Here is a 24116-nt window from a genome sequence, read left to right as displayed (position 1 = left end):
CCCCCTGTTAGATTTAGGGCACCCCAAAATTGTTCAACAACTCATGTTAAAAAAAGAAGAACAGGTGGTTACAGGAGATATTATGTGCTAGAAGGGTGAGACCCAACTTTTACCAGCGCTAAATTCAATACAATTAATCAGCGCTAAATCAAATAGCTACGATTTAGGAAAATATCCCACAGATCAGTTTTATAATTTATAATCTCTGTAGCACCGGGTGCAACAGTGTGAACGCCCTGTTTTGCAGGACTAAAACAGTGGGCGTCTGTTGCTCTGGCCCTCTTAGCGCGCTAAAGAAATGGGGATTTTGAAGCGCTCTGGGCAGGATCGCTACCTCCAGGAACCCAGCAGCGCGCGCTCCGTTCAAGTGTGAGTGAGAGGGGCGGCTGTCTTTCCGGCACCGCGGACAGCTCCTGGCGGGCGGCTCAGCTGTGCGCGTCCCAAACTTGAGGCAGCAGCCACACTCTCGCCTCCCTCCTGCAACTCGCTCACCCCACCGACTCCCCGTGTCGTCCACTTGTTTGGAGACTAACGAGACAGAGAGCGCTGCAGAGGACATGCATTCGGTGCGCACTGTGCTTCCTCTGCACAACAGCGCTGGAGACGGAGGAGCCCCGCACAGGTAAGGAGATGGTTTCTAAATACGCCAAACGGACCGGTTGGGATTGTTTTCTGAACTTCAGCTGACGGTTCGCTGAGGGCATGGCCACTCTTAATTGACGGGGTTCACCTGCTGCTGTTGTTGCCGCTGCTAGAAATTGCCACTTATATCCAAATAATATAACAATCTCAAAACAGGCGGCTGGATCATTTATTCGTGCATGCGGGAAGATGCAACATATATACACAGAGATGTAATTTCTGAAACTATTTCGCATCTCCCGCTTTTTCTTTATCTTCCTTGTTTTGTTTTCAGCGCTATAGATCTTTCCCTCCAGCCGCATCTAATGTCTGCACAACCTTCCAAATGTGCGTCGCTGCAGAAAAAACCCCAAAACAAAACAAAACAAGATAAAGGCAACGCGGACAGCTCCTAATGTCGCTCGTTTTGCATATCGCACGAATCAGTGTGGTCAAAAACACGCAGACACTTTCGGAAAGTCGAGCGGCGAATTAAGATGTCGTTTGAGTGGAAGACGATGGTAATTCGTAAATACAGGCAGTTCAGCCTTTTAATGACTGCGCGGCTGTTTTTTACTTCGAGTTACACCTTTCAATAAAGCTAATTAAAGTGCTATCGCTGAAGATAATCATCAGGGGCGTACACATTAGGATAAGAGCAGTGATGTACAGCGTGTACAGCTCTAACTGTGCACATATGCACTTTTATATAAATGGGAATATGCGGAGTTGCAGGCATTTTGGGGTTCTGCTCTTAATTGGTGTTGTGCAAAGCTATTAATATTGATACAATGTGGAGGATTCCTTCACTCCCAGTGGCATCGCTGCTGCGCGTTCAGCGCACGAAAAAGCGCACCGTGCGCACTGAATCAGCGCAGTTAACGTGCAGATTTTAATTTATACCAAACGATGGATGAGTTGTTTAACCAGAGACGTTCCCAGGGTCCTTGCATAACTGAACGACTGTAGGCGCGCCTCTTTAAAACTGAGAAAGTGGAGCGATGTGTAAGACCGGCGCTCACGTTTGAAGATGTTGATAGTTGTAAATTATTCAGCCCGTGGCTGGCTACAAAGACGAAGAGGCCGTCCTCTGCCATCCGCAGGATAAACCAGACATGGAGAGTGGCAGGAGGAGACAGGGAGTTGTCTAATCTGGGGCCCCCTAAACAGATCGATTTCATGTGCAGTTAGTTGCACCTTTTATCGCTGGCTTCATCATGAGAGGGTCCCCTCCTCCAATGCAACAAAGGAACGGGCATTTCTTGTTAAAGCACAGTGGGAGTACTTGGAAGCAGTGCAAGGCTATCCATCATCTTATACATTAAATTGTTTCCAGACGCGGTGCCACTTTTTATGGCATCCCTGCCAAAGATGTGTAAAAAATATTAAAATAAATGTATTTATTGCAAATATTTAGACAAAAAAATACAACCTATAATTATAGCTCTTTATGCAGTGGGGGGCATATAATCCAATGGTAGGATGTGATATTCGCTGGTGGCACAATTATCGTTGCCAGCAGGATGCAACTTAGTCTTCTCCTTCAGTTTACCAAGATTGTAGCATTCTGAAAGAGGGATTTTGACCTCCTGCACAATCTCATCCAGACTCCGGTGTCTTCTGTTCTGTGTGTCGTCTCCTAAGCTCACCCCACAGGTTTTCATTGGTTTTAGGTTTGTGGACTAAAGGGCCCATGAAGAAGCTTTATTTGTGTCTTGTGAACCATTTCTTTGTTGATGTAGAGACCTGTTTTGGAGAAGGGTCCTGCTGAATGTCCAAAAGACAACCTATTCCTGACTTCAGGGAGAAGTCACCAGATTTGTGTCTAAATCAAGGGTTTGGAAGAGAAAAAGGCACACAGCATCACATATCTTCAACCATACCTAACAGTGGGCTGGAGGTTCTTTTCAACATGTTTATGCCTTTTTACACCAGGCCTACATCACGCTCCTGTTAGCAAAAAGCTCAGCCTTAGTCTCATTTGACAAAAGCACTTTGTTCAAGTTTAAACACAAGCAAAAAGGTATTAAACTCACCTGTTGTAAAGGCTTTTCTTTCAGTTGTCATTCCTGAAAACTGGGCACATAGATAGCATCTAATGGTTGTTAAGGAGACTTGTTGATTCTCAGAAGCCAGTCTTTTCTGCAGTTCTCCAAAAGTGAGCATTGAAAACAGTTTTTACCCACCTTACTATAGCCTCTTCAATGTGTGTGTTGGAAAAATTAATATGGGTCCTCATCCAACGTTGACCTGTGTGTCATGTCACTTTTCAGTTATGGATTAACTCTTATCAAAATTTAATGTATAAATGAAAATGGATTTGGTTTAATTTATTTTAAAGGATTAGGTAAGTTTAAGATATTCTATTTCCTGCAGAGGAAAAAAGGTTTTAAAGTGATTTTTAACATATTTTTAGGGGCGTGCCAACAATTTTATCAGCATGTAAATAACCACCCAAAGGAACCTAATCTAAAAAAAAAACTGCGATCCCTTATCTACCATTTCTAAAAATGTCTCCTCACACTTATGAGAGTCTTTGTTTTTGCTTCCTGGGATCTACATTCTGACCTTAGTGCTTTCTTGGTTTCATGATTAAACATACGTCTTGTTAACATCAGTCAAAGCTTTTACGCAGGGGTTGTATCAGCTAACTGCTGCTCTGCATGAATGCCATCTCCACTGCCATCAAATGTGACAGCTTAATAGCGTACTCCTACATATGGCTGAACAAATATTCACTCATGCACCGATGTAACGCTGTTGCACATATACAGTAGGTTGTATGTCTGCAGAAGTCATCCAGGTGATGTCTTGCATGTACTGTGAGCCCATAGTCCTTCTCAGCTTAAAACTGTAGTTTTAATTTTATTCTGAAAGTGTACATTATGTCTCCAGCGGTACAACTAAAAGTCAGCCGTTCAAATCTGCCTGATTGCCTTTCTGCCATAGCAACCACGACACACAAAGTCAACAGAGATTACATCTTTGCTTTAGTTGTAAACACATTCAATGAGTGGATAATAGTCACTTTAGGAAATACACACCCCAGTGCTTCTTTATGCAAACGTTTTATATGTTTTTGTTTCCCTGATCAAAGCATCAGCGATAATACAGTCAAGCCAGAAGCATGACGCATTTAACTGAAACGGCGTTGCCCCTTGTGCTACTCAAGCAGAAACATTCAAGCATCGGCTTATTCAGGTGGAAGCACAGAAAAGCTAGAAATTAATTAGTAATGCGAGTCCTAAGTTAGCTGCACTAATAATTTACATTGCGAGTAAAAATCAACTGTTGCTGATAGGTCCAGCTAAAACGGCTCCACATTTATGTCTTCGGGTTTAAATGGGATTAACTCCTTGCTGGAGATGAGTTAATAACATTAGATTTTTTTCCACATCTTTACAAAAACCTGGATGTGTGATTTGTGTGTCATAAGATGATGCTAAGAAGGGAAAGAACCACGAAAGATAAGAACCGAGCCAACGTGCCCCGATCTCTGCATCTGATGCTGTCATTTGACTTTTACAACAATGTGATTGAACCTGACCTGAACAGCTGATCAGATGCAGGGAATCCAAGTAAAAAGCTGGTCCAGAAATTAACCATTTGCATTCCCAGGTCCATAGCATAGACAGAGGCTCCATCTGAAGACCCTTAATAATAGCTTTTAGCTCTTGTTCCTAGATCCTGCTCCTTGACTTTTCATGGAGTCAACAGTAAGAACTCTACCATGGGTAGGAAAGGAGCTTCAGACTGCTGTACTTATACATCATGTCATGCAAAGGATTCTGGGATTCATTTTAGCTCCTCAGTGCCGGTAAGGGACATCTCAAGGTCCCTAGGCTAAATTAGCTCTGAGAGGAAGCTTACAGGCTGCTTTTCCTACCTCCTTCCTTACTGACTGCTCTGTTCGGAGAGCACTTATCATGGCGACCGCATACGCACTTCCGCTTTGGCTGAAGAGTCCTCGCCCAATAGAGGTGTTCAAATGGAGCCAGGGACTAAAATCACCTGGCAGGGTTTTTAATTTTCCCCGCCTCTGCTGAAACTTTTCAAACTGTTGCTTTAAAATGACTCCTAACAAATTGGAGACTTATGTTGTCGCTTATCAAAGCTGAATTTTACTCCAACGAATTATCAGAAAAGTGAAGGTTTAAGAAGCAGCAGCAGAAGAGTTACGAGCAAGATTCAACAAATCAAATAAATCTAATGCAATCATTTAGTTCACAAAGGTTTAAGCTAGGGTAGGTTTCCCCTAAAAAAATCATAAAGAAGCTAATTTGGCTGAACTTGCTTTTTTCTGTGATTTTTCTAACGTCTGGCTGATGTGGTCTTGCAGGTCTCAGTGGTAATTCCTGACGAATAAAGCAAGGGGACGAACCCGCCAATGAGTTCTTATTTTGGGGATTTTTGAAATCTAACAAAGGTTTCGTATTTTTTCATAATTGAAGAATCTCAGTTCAGCAGAGAAAAGCAGCTTTGAAATTGAGATGATCAAATGTGGTCCAGCATTTTCTGTGTGCATGGAATAGGAACCTGACACCAACTTTTTAAACCTTTTACAGTATTACACGTCAGCTGCTCTGTGTTTCGGTGGCAAAGGAAGAAAGGCTTGAGAATAATGAACTGATGACTCTTTGGGATTTCTGGTGAAGTCAAAGTTCTGTGAGTTCAACCAAGTCGCTCAGGTCCTGTAGCAGCGAAACAGTCCTAGACCATGACACGGCCGCCACCATATTTAATTTTCTGAAATGCTGAGTTTGTTTTAAAGCTATTAAACCATGTCAACCGTCTAAAATTTGTTTTTGTGCGGGAGTGATTTTAACCTTGAAACTCCCTCAACGATGCCACTGATGCCCAGTGATGTTCTAATTACTTCTTGATGAAGGCTGACCAAAAAGAGCAAAGTGATGTCTGCAGTGCTTCAGATATTTTTCTGGTTTGTGTTGTGACCACACGCATGAGCCGGTGATGCGCTCTTGAAGGGATTTTGGTAGGTTGGCCACTCCTGGGAAGCTTCTCCACTCTCCATTTACTGATATTGGCCTCCACTCAGTTTCACGTTAGTCACGTTAGTCCCAAAGACTCAGAAAAGGCTTTGTAATCCTTTCAAAAGTGATAGATGTCCTGAGATTTGAATGACCAATAGAAAGCGTGTGTGCACTGTCCCCTGACTGAAGATCAAACGCATTTTATTTTAACTAAAACAGCTTTTTAAAACATTTTTTAGGCAACAAAACTCTTCCATGCATAAAGCACACACCCAAACATTTTATCCCTGACACATTTTCCACAGTAATTCAATTATTTCTCTTCTGATCTTGATCGTTCCAACCCCACAAAAATGCCGCTTTCTAAGGAGACCATGCTTCTGCTTTCGATAATGGCAAAACTTTTCTGCACACAAGAAACATAATGAGCAGAAAATGTGTTTCCAGTGTCAGCTTTGCAATGGACTGGTTTGCTGTTTTAAGCTGAGGTTGCAGTTGCTGTTCTGTTTTTTTTTATTTAGTTCACGGCTTGTTATTAAAATGTAAAACAAACTTTGAGTGAGTAAATGGGATTTCTGGAGAAACGGAGGAATAACGGCTCTCCGTCCCTTGGTGTTTGTGATACGCTGGACTACCTGTCTGTTTAAGGTGTGGCCTGCCTTCCTCTCAGCAACACCTGGGTCAAGTTTAAATCTTTTTGCTGCAGTATTAAAACCCAGCGCTGGCATAGTTAATGTTTCACGTATTAGAACGTTACGCTTATTCTCTGTGAACTGTTTTTCATCGGCATATGCAGCTATTTTGTATTTCTGTCGTATCTGTTATTTCCTCAAGCTTGAGCTGACTTTGGCGGAGTAAAAATGGATTTACTGCTGCAATGCATCAGTTAGGATTCATCGTTATTTGTGGCAAAAAAATAAATAAATGTGATGATAGATTAAAGGTTGTGTGCTTCGTTTTCAAACCACGTACTGATTCAGAAGATGAAAATACACCCGAACGGCAAATAATCCCAGTCTAAAATTAATCATTTGTTACTTTTAAAATGTTTTTTTTGACACTGATCAGCACAATCTTGCTATAGTTTACAATATCACACCGTGTCTACAAAATATTGTTTTATTCTATTCTCCTGAGGTACAGCTTCCCATATTTATTGGTTACTGCAGGGATGAGCCAAACTGAAAGGTAAGCAGCTAAAAAGGAAGAAAATCACCCGCTGAAACACAGAAACAGGATACCGTATAACTGCGGGGTCTTGTAAAAATATATCCGATTCTGCACAGAATGAAACTCATTTTTACAGACGCAGGACCGAAATTAGAAAAAGATGAAGCAGCTTCATCCACGCTACCATTGCAGCTCGTGCATACAGATTCATAGTTATATGAATGACAACGTTTTGTCTGGGAGAACCCAAATGATGCATCTCATGTTTTGTTAATGCGTAAACTGATTTAACACTGAAACACTTCTAAAGCCGTACTTGAAAGCCTCCTACTTTTTTTTTTTTTTTAAGTCCCGCTTTACTTCCAGCGTTGTGGCGGAGCGAGGGTGAAAGCAGCAATGAAGCCTCCTGAAACAGAGCGGTCCCACTTTATCACCGCATTCGGAGCAATCACAGGGCTCCCAGTAATGAGCTTTCAGAGACAAGAAAGACGGTGGATGGCTGTTAAAGGAGTGAAGTGGAAATGTGGTGAGAAAACAAAGAAGGGATTCCCCTCAGCAGGTGCAGCGGGAAGGAAGAGGAGGAGAAGGTGGAGCTCAGCCAGCAGCCTGTTAGGACAGAGAGGTGTACTGTAAACTATATATAAAATAAGAAAATCACCAAACAATGATAAAAAAATGACCAGAACTGAATTAAAATTGTAAGCACATGCATACATATATAAATAAACAAATGTATGCTGCAGCATGTTTGATCAGGCTGGTGCTGCACTAATGAAGTTACAGTCATATTCAATAAATTTCAATATCATTAAAAAGTGAATTTATTTGAGTAACTCGGATCACCAGGGGAAACATAGATCAAAACAGACTGATGATGTTTTTAAAGCCTTTTTTGTACAGTTAATTATGATTTTGTTGTTCCACCTCCAGATGATGAAAACACGGCATTTAAGATTAGAATAATGCATCAGACCAATAAAAAAAGCAGCATTTTTCATGCAGCAATGGGGGCTTAATAAAATCCACTTGTGAAAGTAAATCTGCTGGGCTCTCTTTGGCTCTAAGAAAGCAATTCTGAGTGCTTACTGCCAGGCAGGACACATAAAAAAGAAAGAAGAGGAAGAAATGAGGGTTTAATGAAAAGTATGTTTAATAAGAGTTTAAGGATTGTTGTTGTTTTTCTTCCAAAAGGTACTTTTAATCTGACAAACAAGCCTCTGCATATTCTAATGTATTCAATATGATTGTAGTTGGTCTGAATTGGACTTGTTGGGACGTTTGGCCAATCAGATGCCAGAGTCCATATCTGATGGTCCTCTGTAACAGTTTAAAGTTTTTAATGGTGTTCTGCGGCAAAATAATTATATTGTGACCATAAAATAGTTAAATAAATACAAAAAATATGTAGTTATTGAAATTTAATACATTTCATGTTTGATTATAAAACAAGGTATTTAAGAAATAGCAACACATCTAAAATATAACAAGATAAAGATATACATTATTAGTCATTACAAGTTAAAAATGATGTCTATTCAGCTAGGAATTTAGTTATTGGTAAGATTTTGGCAGTTTTGGCACTCTATTCAGGAACGTCTCAAAACATCCATCAAGTTCATGTTTAACCTTTTGCTTCCACCTCATTCTCTAATTGGTAGATGCCTAAATGCACTCACAAGAAAAGGTCAGTGTTTGTGTTTGTAGAAGCCGTTTCCTCGTGTTAATGATGCCGCGCTGTATAAAACTGGTTCAGTCGCTCCATAATTATTGTATCTAGATTTAAAAACCCGGTTGCTTAAGTACGGCTTAAAGAGAATCCATATAGGATTTCCTGCTGGTTCCTCAGATGCAATCAGAGAAATTCATGTTGAATTTTGAAAGGTAAACTTAACACAAAATGCTTTAAAAAAAAGGAGAGGATTTTGCTTGTGCGTTACTAGAAGGTGTGTAAAATCAGCTGTTCACACAGGGCCCCCACCTCTTACTAGTAGACAGCACCCCCGTGTCCCAAAGAGTGGAGAAAAATAAGGTTCAGCAATAGCATAGATGGATTTTTAGACTTAAAATGAGGTGTTAATGTGTCTGCAGCTCAGTGGTAGAAAGGGTTCATGCGCAAACCTAACTTCACATTATTGATCCCCAACCTTCTCACTTGCCAAAGTGTCTTACAACCAAGACCCTGCACTGCGTCGTCACTCTGGATACACTTACATACGTATGAATGAGAAGGGCTCCGTGCAACTTCCTGGTCAAGATTAAAATGGCATTACAGACCCCCTCCAAATCTATTGACTCATAAAATGTAAAAAAACCTCACAAAATAAATAAATTTTTTAATGTTCCTGTGGCATAACCATGGCTGGTAATGGAACATCATGTCACATCACATCCCAGAGACACGCAGAGTCATCATTTTTCAAATGAAAAACCTTTAGAAATCCTGAATGAGGTGAAAAAGCACAATATGAAGGGAAAATGCATCAACTACATTAATCGTATACAAAATGTGCAGAGCGTGAACAAGAATGCACATGGGACATGAGATTTGGTTAAAACAGATGCAAGACTTTTTAAAGGGAGTCAAATACTAGATAAAAAAAAGTTAAGTGTGTGATTATGTGACCATGATAAAAAAACAACAACATTTATTTAGGTGGTAGTTTTCCACATGCTTACCAGGTGTGGCAAAAATATTTAACTGTGCATAATTGCTTACACTTTTTTGTCCCCTAAACATGCAGCTTTGATGATCAAACTTCAAAAAAACACAGTATGCGGAAAGCCAGTCGATAAGCTCAGGAGGTTATCGACTGATTGGGAGAGTTGGGAGAAAGCGGGTTTGCACATTTAAAAATTAAGTAGTGTGAAGAAAAAATACCGAGCTGTGATCAGGAAACCTAGAAAATCATTAACTTTAGCATAAATAAAAAAAATGAGGAATGTAATTTAGTTGAATAACATCTTTTGCTGTAACAGTTTTTCTTGCTACCCATGTAAGGCCAGGAAGCACTGTTACAAAGACACAACTGAAAAATATCCATTGTTTTTTTGCTGTTTATACTGTTGGTTACAATAAACTTCAGATTGCTATTTTAACAGCATTCATACTATGGTTCTTTGTGGTTTCTAAATAGTTGAAAACATCAGTCCTTTACAGCTGGGGGATTGTGAAAGTGTTAAGAACCTGAAATTACCAGAAATTACCTTTACAGGTCAGAAGAGAAAAATGAAAGCAAACATTATTCTGGTTGAAACCTAACAGTAACACTGTGTTTCGCTGCCATGGCAGTGTTTTTTTTATTTTCCTGTAAAAACAGCTAAATTGGATGAGATGTGGCAACCATATGAAGCAGAGACTTGCATGTATTCCCAAATCTCAGCTCAAGCATCCAAGTGAAGAGAACCTTTGCTGTTTGGGAACATAATAGCAAACACTTCAATAAAATCAGAAACAAGTTTAACAGAAAAGAGCCAAAGGAACTGACATTTGGTTAAATATGAAAATAGTTTTAGAGTATTTTCTCCTTAGAAATCTGGGGTCTTGGAACTTCTGCAGGTGATATTTGATAAAGTAGACCACCCACAAAACCATGAAGCCCCCATGGACCACCGGAGAGCAGGACCGAATGCTCAAAACACTGCATCAAAGAGGCTGCTGGCCTGCCTGCTAAACTCTCCAGATCCCCATCCGATGTACAGGGAAGTGGTGTTGGTACAGAATCAACTCATGGAGCCTAAAGCAGTGACCGCCAGGTGACTAACACCAGACAAGACCCTCCCCCACAGGTGTTGTGTACGTCCAGAGAGGCCAGAGCTGCTTTAGCCAGAATGATGCATTATTGGTCGGCTGGTTTTTGAAATAGCCGCTGATTGATGTGAAAACTCTTTGGTGGAATTGTGAGGAAATTTCTCAACTCGTGCTTACAAGATCTCTCATTTGGGTGTTTTCTTTTGCTACAAACACAGATTTAGATTTAGGTTAGGCTAAAAATGCTGATGAAAAAAAAAAACAAATTTAAATATTCAAAGTCAGGTTATTACAAAGTTCAAGTCTCCACAGGTGCTTCCAACCTGAGAATAACGTATTGTTTGTGCATGGCAACAAGTGCGTGGATGGGGTGTGTACTTTTCTCCTTCCTGTTGCAGACGCTCGTCTTTGGCGCGCCCCCCCTCCCCCGGCTCGCCACCGCGGACCCTTCTCTTTGTCAGCTGGAAATGTGATTTTAGGGAAGCCTGACTTCCATTACCTTTTGCTTCCTCTCAGCGACGCTCAAACTCATTTCACCTGGGATCTCCTACCTGCTCATCCAGGCTTACAGCTGCACGCACACACACACGGATGACCTCCACTCTTCAACACTTTCCGTCGCCTGGGGGGACATTACCATATTAATGCTGCACTCCCACTCCTAATGCAAAATGAGCGTCATAAAAAAATCAGCATACCTTCCCAATCCTTACCCGTATATCTCTTTTGCCGCTGCGCACAATGTGATGCACCCCAACCCCCAAGCTCTCACATCTGCTATCTTTTCTTGTAATTTTACCCCCCCTTCGCCCCCCCACACCTTCCCAATTCCCTCACACAGTCTAGTTTTGAAGTGTGTGAGAGGCTGGCAGGCCTTGAATTAAAAAGGCCATTTGGTGAAAAGGGAAATGGAGATGGCTTGATAAGAGGAGAGAGGAAAGAATAGGAGGCATTGTCTTTCTTTGAAGTTTGAGCGTGCGCGCCACGTCCTGGGTGGGATTCGTGATCTAAAGTGTAAATATTGCTGTTAGCAGCTGTGATTTCGGCGTACACACAGACTGTGATAGCAGTGACTGAAAACGTGTGCAGGGAACAATGATATTCAACAGCTACTGAACAAAAGAACAACGCGGGGCAGAGACATTTAAATATTTCTTTTAGCAACTTTTCCTCAGAGAGTTAATATATGGGGATGCACCTGCGCATATGGTGCAAATGTTTTTCTCCCCACATTTTGTCAAAACCACAAGCTTCATTGTATTGTATGTGGATTTTATGCGATAGATCAAGATAAAAGTGGCGCGTGTGTGTGTTTAACGGAAGAAAACCTATTCTTTGCGATTGTTTTTGACAATAAAATCTGCGTTTGTATTCAGCCTCGACGGGGCCCGTACTTTGTCGGTCCAACTTTCAAAGCAGTCGGAGTTGCAAGCCTTTGGGTTTATGTTCCTACCAGTTTTTCACGTTTGGACACTGAAACTTGAGCCCATTTTAATTAGTAAATTATGGATAGTGACTGTGAACGTCGATCTTTAACCCATACTGCAGATTCTTAATTGTATTTTACCCTGAGCTTTGTCTGGGCCACTGTAAAACATGATTATTAGTGCTGTCAGTTAAACACGTTATTAACGGCGTTAACGTAAACCCATTTTAACGCCGACAATTTTTTTGTTGCCATTAATCGCGCGTCAAAACACACACACCGTTCCATAACGTTTTTTCCCCCGCCGTGCTCTCCGGACTGTGTTTCTTTTACCCTCGGCGCTTTCCGTAGTTTCAAGAGTGCTAGAAAACTGTAGCAAAACAGACCCGCGCTGCGCATGAGCGCAAAGTTTCTTTTACCCTCAGACACATGCGACTTTGGGCTTTTTTCTAAAAGCGCTTCTTAATTTCATGAGTCACGGGTTGCGGTTTTTTTGGGCAGGTTTTTGAAAGTGAAATCGCTTATTTGGGCTCTAAAATAGGTGACGAAATAGGGGTTATTATGAGGCCTGCCTGCACTACATTTGAGTGTATCCAGCTGAAATATCCCTCCGCCATAGGAGCCGACGGTAGTAAAGGCAGACAGAACAACTCTGGACGTATTTTCTGCAGTTTACGGAGCAATAACCGGTGATAACTGCTGAAAGTAGATTACATGTTGCCGAATACCATGTCTATCTTTGTTTAAGAGCCAAAAAAAAAAAAATATCGGCATGAAAACAGGTATTTATTTACACATTTGTTTACACACTGTGTAAACATCAGGGCGTCATGATTAGTCATATAGCCATTATAGTCCAGAGTTTAACATTTGGCACCAGGATGTTTTCATTCCAATTCTGAAAAGTGCTTGAAAAATAACAAAATAAAAATATTTTTTGTACAAGCATGTATTTTATTAGTGTCATTTATTGCAAAATTGCATATTAAAATGCCCAAACAGGCTATTACACTTTCAGAAATAAAAGGATAAAATATGCAATTAATTTGCGATTAATCTCGAGTTAACTATCGACATTATGCGATTAATCGCGATTAAAATTTTTAATCGTTTGACAGCACTAATGATTATTTATCTAAAACATTACAATGTCGCTCTCATCCATTGTTGATTAGTTGGAAAGTGAACCTCCATCCCAGTGTTTTGAAGCATCTTATAGGTTTTCCTCCAGTATTTATTTATTTGTATTTTTTTTGCATCTATCTTCAAATCAACTCTGACCAGCTTCCATCATACTGTTGGAGAAAAGCTTCCCCACAGCATGATGCTACCACCACCATTTTTCATTTTGGGGATGGCCAGTTTAGGGTACTGTGCAGTGTGAATTATTTACCACACCTCACATTTTCCTTGTTTGCTAAAAGTTCTTGTTTGGTCTTATCTGTCCAGTTCTTTCACGTGTGACACCCCACATGTGTTTGTCCTAACAAACTGCAAATGGAAATTTCTTATAGCTTTCTGTCAACAACAGCTTTCTTCACGCCACTCTTTCATAAAGACCAGATATATGTATGAGTGCACGACTACCAGTTGTTTCTGATACCTGAGCCCTTTATCTCTGTAGCACCCCCAAAGTTACCGTTGACATCTTTGTTGCTTCTATGGTCTTTGCTGTCTTTGCCTGGACCATCACATTTCACATTAGGTAAGCAGCTACAGTATATATATATATGTAGATTTGTAGAGTTCAAGTTAATTCAATTTTATTTATATAGCGCCAGTTTATGAAACATGTCATCTCAAGGCACTTTACAAAGTCAAATTCAATCAGATTATACAGATTGGGTCAGATTATACAGATTGGTCAGAAAATGTCCTATATATGGGAACCAGTTGATTGCATCAAAGTCTTGACACGCAGCATTTACTCCTCCTGAAGAAGCGTAGAGCCACAGGGAGAGTCGTCTGAATTGTCCATGGCTTTGCAGCAATCCCTCATACCTAGCAAGCATGAAGTGACGACAGTTCATGCTGAGTTGTACCACACTCTTTCCATATTGGTTGAGATGTTCAAACATCAGGTTATTCTCTTATATTCTAACCCAACACCAAGCTCTCCACAACTTTGTTATCTCCTTGGTCCACTAACCACCAAGCCTCCACAGAACAGCTGGGTTTATACAGGGATGAGGTTAGACACCTGTGCTCTATTTGATAACTAGCAGACCTCTGAAGGCACCTGCTTGGACTAGATTCTATTCAAGGGTGTCAGAGTAAATGAGGCCGAATGCACATGCATGCCCCACTTTGAGTTTTATCTGTAAAACATTTTTAAAAGAAGCTTGTGTCATGTCCCTTCCTCTCACAGTTATCCTGTACTTTTTGGGGGGGTCTATTTCACAAAATGTCAATAAAATGCATTATATTTTGAAGAGAGGTGAAAATGTCAAACAATGTGTTTGTAAGGTTCTGTATTTTCAGTTTATTGCTCAAAGTGTTACCAAAAATTTCAACATGTAAAACTATATATGTACATAAATTTAGATTTTAGATTTTTGGGTCTGACAGCTTTCACTTTAAAGAAGAACAGTGGATAAAGACAATAGAGAAATGGAGTCCACCTGCAAGATGAAGGGTTGTGGTGAGAGCAGGGAGGCTGACAATGTGTCAGACAGAAATCCTTTTGCCACCGTTCTCTCTGGAGACCGCTGGCTTCGCTGCTTTACAGGTGTTAGTGCCAATACGATTTTTTTTCTATTTAAAATAAATATATTTTTGTTAGCTCCCTCGTTAGGATTTTTGTGTGGCGCTGTTTCGTATCCTGGCATGCCGGTCCACAGCAAGAATAAACTCCTGCCAAATTAAAGTCCTTTTAGGTTTAGAGCCATGCTGTTTTTTTTTTTTTTGTTTCTTGAAGGTGTTTATTTATAATTACAAGAAATAGATGTGACTTAACCCCGTATGTACGTGCAGACCATTGCAGAGGACTTTTCCTTGAGGTAAAGCTGCTGAGCGAGCAGTCTTCTAATAGTAGATGCTCCATGTAACACTTTCATTCTTGCAAACAACATATGGTTTGTTTCTTAAGCACCCTGTCATCTTTCATATAGCTGCTGAGGAACAAGGAAAAGTTAAATCACACTGCAGTTCAACATCCAAGCATGTCGGTGTTTAGATGCTTGTGTTGTCTTGCTTGAGGTGTGCCTGCTTTTTAAAAAGCAAACGCCTTGGCTGGAGCCCGCTCGCTCTGGTCAGCTCACAGTGCAGGGTTCCCAGTTCTCCCACAAGACCATGCACCATGCATGATCAGGCTGGCCCACTTGTCCTGGTCTGTCTTCCACTTTCCCTTCATCCCTTCTACCTCCTGGCACGTTTCCATGGAAACAACAGTGGAAAAAAAAGGGGGGGGGGGGTGAGAGAGAGAGACAAGAGAAAGACAGAGAGAAATCCCAAAGAATGTGTTTTGCAGTCTGACTCCTGCTGAGTGTTTTATGTTGTTGGAATAGGTGAGTCTGTATTTTTAAACAGAGAGAGAGAGATAAATGCGGCCGTAGTTATATCGTCTGCTCTGTTTTCATAATCTCCCATCAATACAGTTAATTACTGCTTGTCAACCCCCTTTGCCTTGTTGAGACAAAAAGGATATGAGACAGAACATTCCAGCTTGATAATTTAGTCCGATAAACTTCTAAACTCTCTGTCTAATTAAGCCTCTGAGAATTGTGGGGACTAGCGGCATAAAAGTCGGATTTACAACTGAAACTATGTGCACAGTGTGTGTGTGTGTGTGTGTGTGTGTGTGTGTGTGTGTGTGTGTGTGTGTGTGTGTGTGTGCATGCTCGCTTTCTTTCTGGTGGGGTTTGTTAAACCACACATATGCCTCTTTAACTGGGGAGCACATGCATAAGCCATGTCCTGACTGGCTCAAATGGATGTCTCCCTCAGCATCAGCGTACATATAGATGAATGGAGGTCCCCCCCCCCCCCCATCATCATCATCATCATCATCATCATCATCATCATCATCATCATCATCATCATCATCATCATCATCAGAAAAGCTTTCATATGCACGACTGCCATACAAAACTGTTTTTATAGCTGCTTTTCACCTGTAGCCTTCATATTTCACATCTGTGTCTCAATCGCTGATTTTATAACTAAAACATGCTCTGAAAGCAGCTAGAGGCAAGAACTCAAACTTTTAAAGATCGGTAAAAAGAAAGGACATTATTTAAGAATTGAGCTTATAAATGTGACTTTTGATGTAAATCTTATAGATTTTCAGAAAAAAGATCCCAGAAACTAGGGGAAACTATGGGATGATGGCCTGCACAGTTATTGGCCATGTTTGGTACTAATGTGTATAACCTGGTTATCATCTTTAACTATGGCACCACAAACTGATGATCAACAATTTAGAAACAGGCTACCTTTAATCTAAGTAAATTATTTCTGTAGGAGAAAACGTCATGAATAGAAACAAGTGTTTTTTTTTTTTTTTGGTTGTTTTACAAATCTATCGTGACTGAACAAAATTCTTCCTCTTCTGTTAAAATGTATAGAATCCTCTTTTACCGACAGGACAAAACTTGGTGTTTTCTACAGGACAAATTTTTTTTTTAGCATAATTATCCTGTTAGAAGACTCAATATTGACACATTTTCCACTGAAGACCACCAGATATTGATTTATGATTGCCTGATATTTGAAAGAATCTGCAATGCCATGGAATCTAACAAAGCTCACAGGTCCTGTAGAGGACAAATGGACCCACAGCTGCTTTTCCATATAATCATCTTTTGTTTCATGCCAAACCCACTTTAGAGTTTGTTGTTAGAAAACACTTAAATCTTAGCCTCCGCTGACCAAACCGCAAGACTCCAGTTGAATACTCATTTTTGTTTAACTAATTTCACATATTTATGTTTTGGATGGTAAGAAAAACAAAATCCAACACCTGGTTGTCATAGTGATTATATGCCCTTTTAGTGACTGTCAATATGCCACGCCCTTACTTTCCATTTTACCGAGGTAGGGGAGGGTAAATGTGGGTTTTGTGGAGATGAGGAGCTAATTTCTTATAGCCATTTTCTGACTTACAAAGATCTACGTCATCTTTCTTACTTGAATGTTCTCTGATCTTTCCAATTGTGAAGCTTGGGTAGGGGAAATAGACCGCTGTGGCACATTATATTTATATCCCAGGGAAATAGGTAATGGTGGATTATCATCTAGATGTTCCTGGAGACTACGGTTAACTTAAAAAAAAAACTACAGAATAAAATTAAAAATGCTTTGCTTACCTCTAGTTTTATAGGAACCTCTGGGGATCTAAGTAAAGACCTGGTGATTTTAGTTGGAGTTTATTCTGACGCAGTTAGCTCATTTAATCTACAAATCTGTGCCACCGAAAGCTAATTCATTTGCTCTCATTTGTATAATTTAAGTCAGGGTTGGTCATTAACATGGTAGCTTCTATAATACTGTGTAACACAGCAGATAATTTAGATAGTTCTGTCTAAACATTTCCTATGTGATTACTGGTAACATACAATTTAGATTTCTTGCACAGATCAGGACATATAAGAGTTATTGTTTGTGACATTAGTCCATTGAAACGCCTGATCCACGTTCACATCTGAGCCTAATGAAGAACCAGAAGGACTACAATTTACGCTTCATCTGACCAAATTACTTTAACGGTTAATCATAAACATTCACATCATTCATAGTGAACATGTGTAACAAACATCAGTAATGCTGTCTGTAAGTAATAATTTTTACTCCCTGAAAAGAGACATCACCCATTAAAGTGTAGCATGCAGTTTGTTTTTTTAGCAGCTTGGATACACAGATGTGCCTTTTTTTCCCCTTCAATCTATGTTGTGACCTTGCAGATCAAGCATAAATATTTATTCGTTTTTTTATGAACACAGTCACTGTGCTGCCAAACATGAAGAAGGATTTAAACCTCCAATAAAATGTTGCTTTAATGTTGCAGATCATGTAACTGTGTCACTTTTGATTGCATCCAATCTGTTCTGTCACAAAACATTTTTTTTTTTTATTAAATTATTTTTTTAATGGAGTAGTTTTCCACACTCTTTCCCCTTTTGTCTGCACAGAATTATTTTTCTTGCTTTTGCACTAAGCATTTTGCTCTTTGGAGAACAGTGAACCGTTAATGTGATTTGACAAAATGTTCCTCCAGGATACGTTTTGCTATCTCTGCAGACTTTTGGAGAACAGGAACGCTTTTAAACGTGTGATAATAAAAGAGCTGTACAATCATCTGCTTTAGAAGAAAAGCCAAATGAGGTCCCAGACACAGTGAAACATAGCGAGAGGAAGAGAACAATTAAAAAAAAAAAATGACACAGCTATTTCAAGCAGGGCCTTTTACAGCAAGGGATTAACGGTGCTTTGCTGGGAGAGCCCAGAAAACCATCCGTAGAATTTGTGTTCTCTTCAGTGAACTAACGGTGAACTTTGACCACAAGCTTCAGTCAGCTCTTATTACCCGAAAACATGTTGACAACTGGCATATGGTATGTCTTTAAAATACAGTATTTCATTCGCTTTACAGTACCATTTTGTCTCGCAAGAACATTTGCACCCCTTGAAATTTGTCACATTTTGTGATTTAATGATGCGTGATGCATAATTATGAAGTTTTCAGAATTTTAAAATAAATATCTGAAGAGTTGCGCTCATTTGTGTTGCAATAACAGATGTAAATATTTTGGGTTCTCCTTAAGTCTGTCGTTCAACCATAGATTTTCTTTGCCACTATTCATTAAATGCCTGATTAGTGAAATGCACGGTTAATACTTGTCCTGTCAAGCCTCCATTTTTCAACTGGTTTGCATTTTTGCCACTCTTTCCAGAAAACAGATTGATCATTGCTGTGTGAGATGTTCACTTGCTTTATAACTTAACGCTGCTTTAAACGTCTCCACAACTTTAACCCTGACCTATCTGCTGCGCTCCTTGGCCTTCGTGATGCTTTTTGTTCACCGATTTTCTCTAATAAAACCTCTGAGCTATTCACAGAACGGTTGGATTCATACCGAGATGAAATTGCACACAAGTGGGCGTTGGTTTACTAATAAGGTGACTTCTGGCAGAAGCAACGCACGTTTTATCTTTATTACAAGAACCATTTGTCTTATTTCATTTCACTTCAAAATGATGTGCTGCTTTATGTCGCTTTCTTCCATTAAGTTGTTAATTGTTTCCAATAATCAAGACTGCAGCAAAACAGTGTTAGTTACCGAAAGAAATCTGTCGCCTTTTCCTCCTGTCACATCCAGACTCCTAAGCCACATAAATGCATATTTACTCATGCAGATGTTGTAAAATGTCTCCATTCAATGAGTCTGACTCTGGAAGACACAGGGTCTGTGAGACAAAGGGATCATTGTACTTCAGCTCCAAAGCTCTGACTGACTTTCTCTCTGTTTGATCTGCAGGCTGTAATCTACAAACGCTCAGAAGAAGAGACGGACGAAGGGGATGGCGCTGATGCTGTACATGGCCTCTGTCAGAATAAAAACACCAGTTCTTTGAGATTTCCCGGGGCTGCTGCGCCTTTGAGATTTGTTTTTTTTCCCCCCCCCACTAGCGCCATCATCAGCTCTGGCCAGCCACTGAGCTGACTCCACAGGCAGGACGGTGTCATTGTTTTGTCCAGGGATATGTCATCGGGGAAATCCCCCGTGTGGGGGGTGCGGCCCGTGCCCCGACCCCTGTGGCTGTCCCATCTTAGCCTGCTCTGCTTCTGCGCGTCCCTCTTCACCCGAGCCGCACAGGGTCTGCCCGTGGTGGCTTACAACACAGACTCCAAGAAGGAGATCACCCTGGATGGAGATCTGATGATCGGCGGCCTGTTTCCTGTGCATCAGAAGGGTGAAGGGGTGGAAGACTGCGGCAAGATCAATTCGCAGAGAGGGATCCAGAGACTGGAGGCCATGCTGCTGGCCTTGGATGAAATCAACAGGGATGAGCGGATCCTTCCTGGGATCAGGCTCGGGGCCCACATACTGGACACCTGCTCCAAGGACACGTACGCTTTGGAGCAGTCTCTGGAGTTCGTCAGGGCCTCCCTCACTAAAGTGGACGACAGCGAGTACACGTGCCCCGACGGCTCCTACGCCATTCACGATGAAGTCCCTCTGGCTATCTCTGGGGTCATAGGAGGCTCGTACAGTGACGTCTCCATCCAGGTAGGCATACGTAAAGAATATATATATATTTTTTTACTCTATATAGCTGAAAAAGGGTTTCGGTGTGTGCCATTATCAGACGATGCTGCAGTCATTTTGTTGGGTTGCTGAGCTTGCAGCTAATTTGGGCAGGAGAGAAAAGACAGAAAAGGGGATTCGCCTATGAGTGTGATAAATCATAACTTCCCGCTCAGAGTTAAATATCACTCGCAATTACCCTTTGCAAGACGTTAACCCTGAGACTTAATGAGTATCGGTTCCACCAGAGGATCTGTTTACCTGAACACAAATGTGCCTGGATGATCTAATTTAGAGGCTCTCGTTCTCTTCCCCTGAAATTCACACTTTGGCAACGGCCCCGTCGGAGGCAGACATGCTACAGATGTTGCACGTGGGACTGCCTGACGGGATGACTAGCGACAGGCCGATTACTCTCAGCTCCTTTTTTGGCTCGCTCAGGCTGATACAAGGAGATTTCTGCTAATTGGCACTCCCGATCCTTGGCTGTGATGTAGCTTCCACATCAGCGCAGTTCCAAGTCATTGTGAAGAGGAGACAGTGTGTCCCTTGGAAAATGAGATTTGTAAATATCCACAAATATGCGCGCTCTAAATCATTAAGGCAGAGTCATCATCATCCTGACTCAGCCAGCCCGAAGGACAAAGTCTTCCTCGCTCGCTTCAAAAGTACGGTTCGCCTCACTTCAGCTGCAGCTGCCTCCTGTTCCAGATATGCGCTCCTTTAAAGAAAGGAACATACTTCGGTCCTCCTAGAAATATAATTGGATTCAGATCACTTATAGACCTTAGATAATGATGTAACCCTGCCTGTGGAGGTCTGCTTCCCGTGGTGAGTAGCCGGCAGGCTTCCAGAGAAGCTCCAGTATGTGTTTCAGCCAAGATTCAGGGTAGCTGGATGGTTAAAACAAAAGCCATTCTAACATTAACTTGCATAGATTCAACAAGGTGTCAGATATTTTGATATTATCATCCCCCCATGCTATTGCACCAGCAGCAGCAGCCTAAACCCCTGACACAAGACTAGATTAATCCATGCGTTCAGAGCGTTTACGCCACATTCTGGTCCTACCGTCTGAACGTTGCAGCCTAAATTGATCCTAATCAGACCAGACAACTTTTTGTTCCAATCTGTTATAGTCTGGTTTTGGGGAAGTTCTGCAAATTGTAGCCTTGCTTTTAAGCTCTCAGCAGACAGGAGAGACACCCGGTGTGGTCTTCTGCTGCTGCGGCACATCTGCTTCAGCGTCCAACATGTTGCACATTCAGAAATGGTTGTAATGTGTCATCCCTAAACAATCTGGCTATTTTCCTCCGACCCCTGAGATTAAACAAGGCATTTTTGTCACCAAGCTGCTTCCCACGGTGTATTGTCTTTATTTTTTGAACCACCCTCTATAAACCAGAGAGATGGTTGTGTGTGAAAATCCCAGTAGATGAGCAGTTTCTGAAATACTCAGACTGGAATGCCTGGCACGGACAACCATTAGAAAGTTACTCAGATCCCCTTTCTTCCTCATTCTGAAACTTGTTTCAAGTTTACTAACCTGTTCACCACGTCTAGACTCCTGAATGCAATGACTCAATAATTAAAGGTACTTAGACACTCAGCTTATAAAAGTAAAGTGTAATTTACCAAAAAAAGAAAGTTGCATTTCTTTCAGTTTTTAGGTGCATCAATAAGTCATAACAGCATGATGTATCCACTTAAATCAAAGGTTGGATTTGTGTGAGATTGTGCTGTGGTGACAACAGAACAGGAATTGCTAAGGTTACCTACAGAATAAGTCATAAAATAAAACTTCAAAACCATTGATTGCACATTAGCAAAAATTTATTTTAAATTTGCCAACATATTATGCATTGATCTTAAATGAAGGTTATACAGAAATTAAATTCATCTGAGAGCCTGATTGTGAAGTTTCACCCATCACATTAACAGCATATTAGCTGATTTAAACAAAATCCTAAAATGCCCTGATTGTATATATTTTAAATATTCCCCAAAGACACCGGAGCCTCCATGGGGCCCTAAGTGAAACTTGATTTTAGGGCCCTCTATTTCTGCCAAAAATATGGATTTGCTGGCAAATGTCAAACATGGTGATGTTTTATTTATTGACTGCTGTCAAACATGATCTAAAATGTTGTTTTGAAGCCAAAAAAGATGAAAAATATAGGGCCATAATCCTGAAAATTAAGTCAATCGAGGTTAAAGCTCAATTTTACACAAATACAATCACGTTAGCGTAAATATTTGCCTATTTAACCGTACCGTTAAAGGCCACTAGCAAGCTTATTTTCAATTAACAGCCACACAAATCTATGTGATATACATTACAGTGCCAAGACATGCAAACATATATGCAGGCACATCTTTAACTAGAAAAGATCTGAAGATTTAACAAACTTCCTTCACTTCCAGACGATAGCTTTGACTTGGTGTCGATGTCTAATAACTGACAACCACTGGTTGTAGGTTTGTTACTGGAAAGCCTTGCTTTTTATTTTCCTCTGCCGTGCACACACTCGGTAGTTGTGCGCACAGTTCACATATTTCAAGAATGGCTGTTAAACAAAAGAACTACTAGGAAGCTATCTAATATTAATGCTGTTTTGGTCTGATTTCATGGTTTTTTAATCACGTTCCGGGCCCGGCCGTTACGGAGGGCAGTCATGCATCTCGCTAGATCGCCAAAACTGGGTAATATACCAGAAAGGTCAGTGGCCCCGTAGTGAGCGGTGGACTTAACTGGAGCTGAACCCCCCAAATTAATTTATTCTTAGGGCTTCATAAAACCTTGGGTTGGCTCTGAATGGTAAACTTGCTTTACTTTCTTTCGGCGCTTTGGGCGTTCATACATAAATCAAAAGGGCTGAATGTAGTAAGCATGTCACCCGCGAGGTCATCCCACAGTTTTTTTCCCCATGACCCGTTGTTAGGAGAAACCATGAGGAGAATGTTCAGGGGCTAAACACTTGAGTCACATAAATGTTTCTACAAGTACACGCTAGCGGTCCAGATGGCACCGCAGACTTCCCTCTAACTGTTTATGAGATTCAGGCTTTGCTCGTCAAACACTTTGATGCCATACGGGGCCACGTGACTCACTCCCTCTCCCTCTCCCTCTCCCTCTCCGCTTACGTCTGCCCGTCACTGTCTCCGTGTTTCTGTGAAACATGAGCTGTCGGTGCGATCGCTCCACGTCCTCTGTGTGTGTGCCTGCACACCTCTGCCAAGCCACCAGACAGCCCCGCTGCAGCCACAGATGGGCGAGACGGGGCCTAGCCTGCGAGAGCGTCACAGAACTTCGCCTCCGTGCTTTAACTCAATCTGTGCCCGTGTAGCGCCGGCACGGCCGGGCCTGGAGCCAGATCCGCCCTCGTATCTGTGATTGTCACCTCACAACACCAGCAGCACAGCAACACAACTCGACATTGTGACAGATTTAGAGACGGCACTCGGCGTTCTCGCCACCTGTCAGCTTGCCGCGTTCGGCCTCGCGTGTCCTGGGTTTCCAGGATGGGCGAGGGGCGTTTTGAGCGAGCTACGTTCCCCGTTACTGCCTTCCCTTTGGGGTGAAAAAACACCCATCTGTATTAACCACCTGCTGTTGTCACCGAGGGGCAGACTTTGTAACCTTTCACACAGCGGGGCCAGTTCACCAAAAGGTCTGACAGGCTATAGATTATACAAAAACCAGGCAGTTAGAAAGGACAAAAAAGATTATGTGGAGGATCGTATCCAGCGGCAGCCCAGAAATGCCACACGTTCCCTTGCCCCAAATGCATATCTTTGTGTAATAATATCATCAACTGGGCAATAAAATGTCTAAAAAGATACATCTCATCTTATTTTCAAAGGGCACGACTTACGCAGCAAATCTTTAAAATCTTACGAATGGGCAAAATGAT

The 24116-nt window shown here is 41.3% G+C and overlaps 1 protein-coding gene across 1 annotated transcript in view; it reads left to right on the top strand.

Annotated features, from left to right (window-relative positions):
* Positions 1 to 298: 298 nt before the first annotated feature.
* Positions 299 to 24116, top strand: part of grm2a (glutamate receptor, metabotropic 2a) — a 58156-nt gene continuing 34338 nt past the window's right edge. Inside the window, exons 1-2 of the mRNA XM_036152061.1 lie at positions 299 to 622; positions 19432 to 20184. Coding sequence (XP_036007954.1) covers positions 19657 to 20184 — 528 coding nt within the window. The 5' untranslated portion in view covers positions 299 to 622; positions 19432 to 19656. The remainder of the gene's footprint in view (positions 623 to 19431; positions 20185 to 24116) is intronic.

The sequence above is a fragment of the Fundulus heteroclitus genome, chromosome 20, assembly GCF_011125445.2.
Source record: "Fundulus heteroclitus isolate FHET01 chromosome 20, MU-UCD_Fhet_4.1, whole genome shotgun sequence".
NCBI classification, from domain to species: Eukaryota; Metazoa; Chordata; class Actinopteri; order Cyprinodontiformes; family Fundulidae; genus Fundulus; species Fundulus heteroclitus.
Note: the sequence above shows the minus strand (reverse complement) of the source record. Positions and strands in the feature narration are given on the sequence as shown.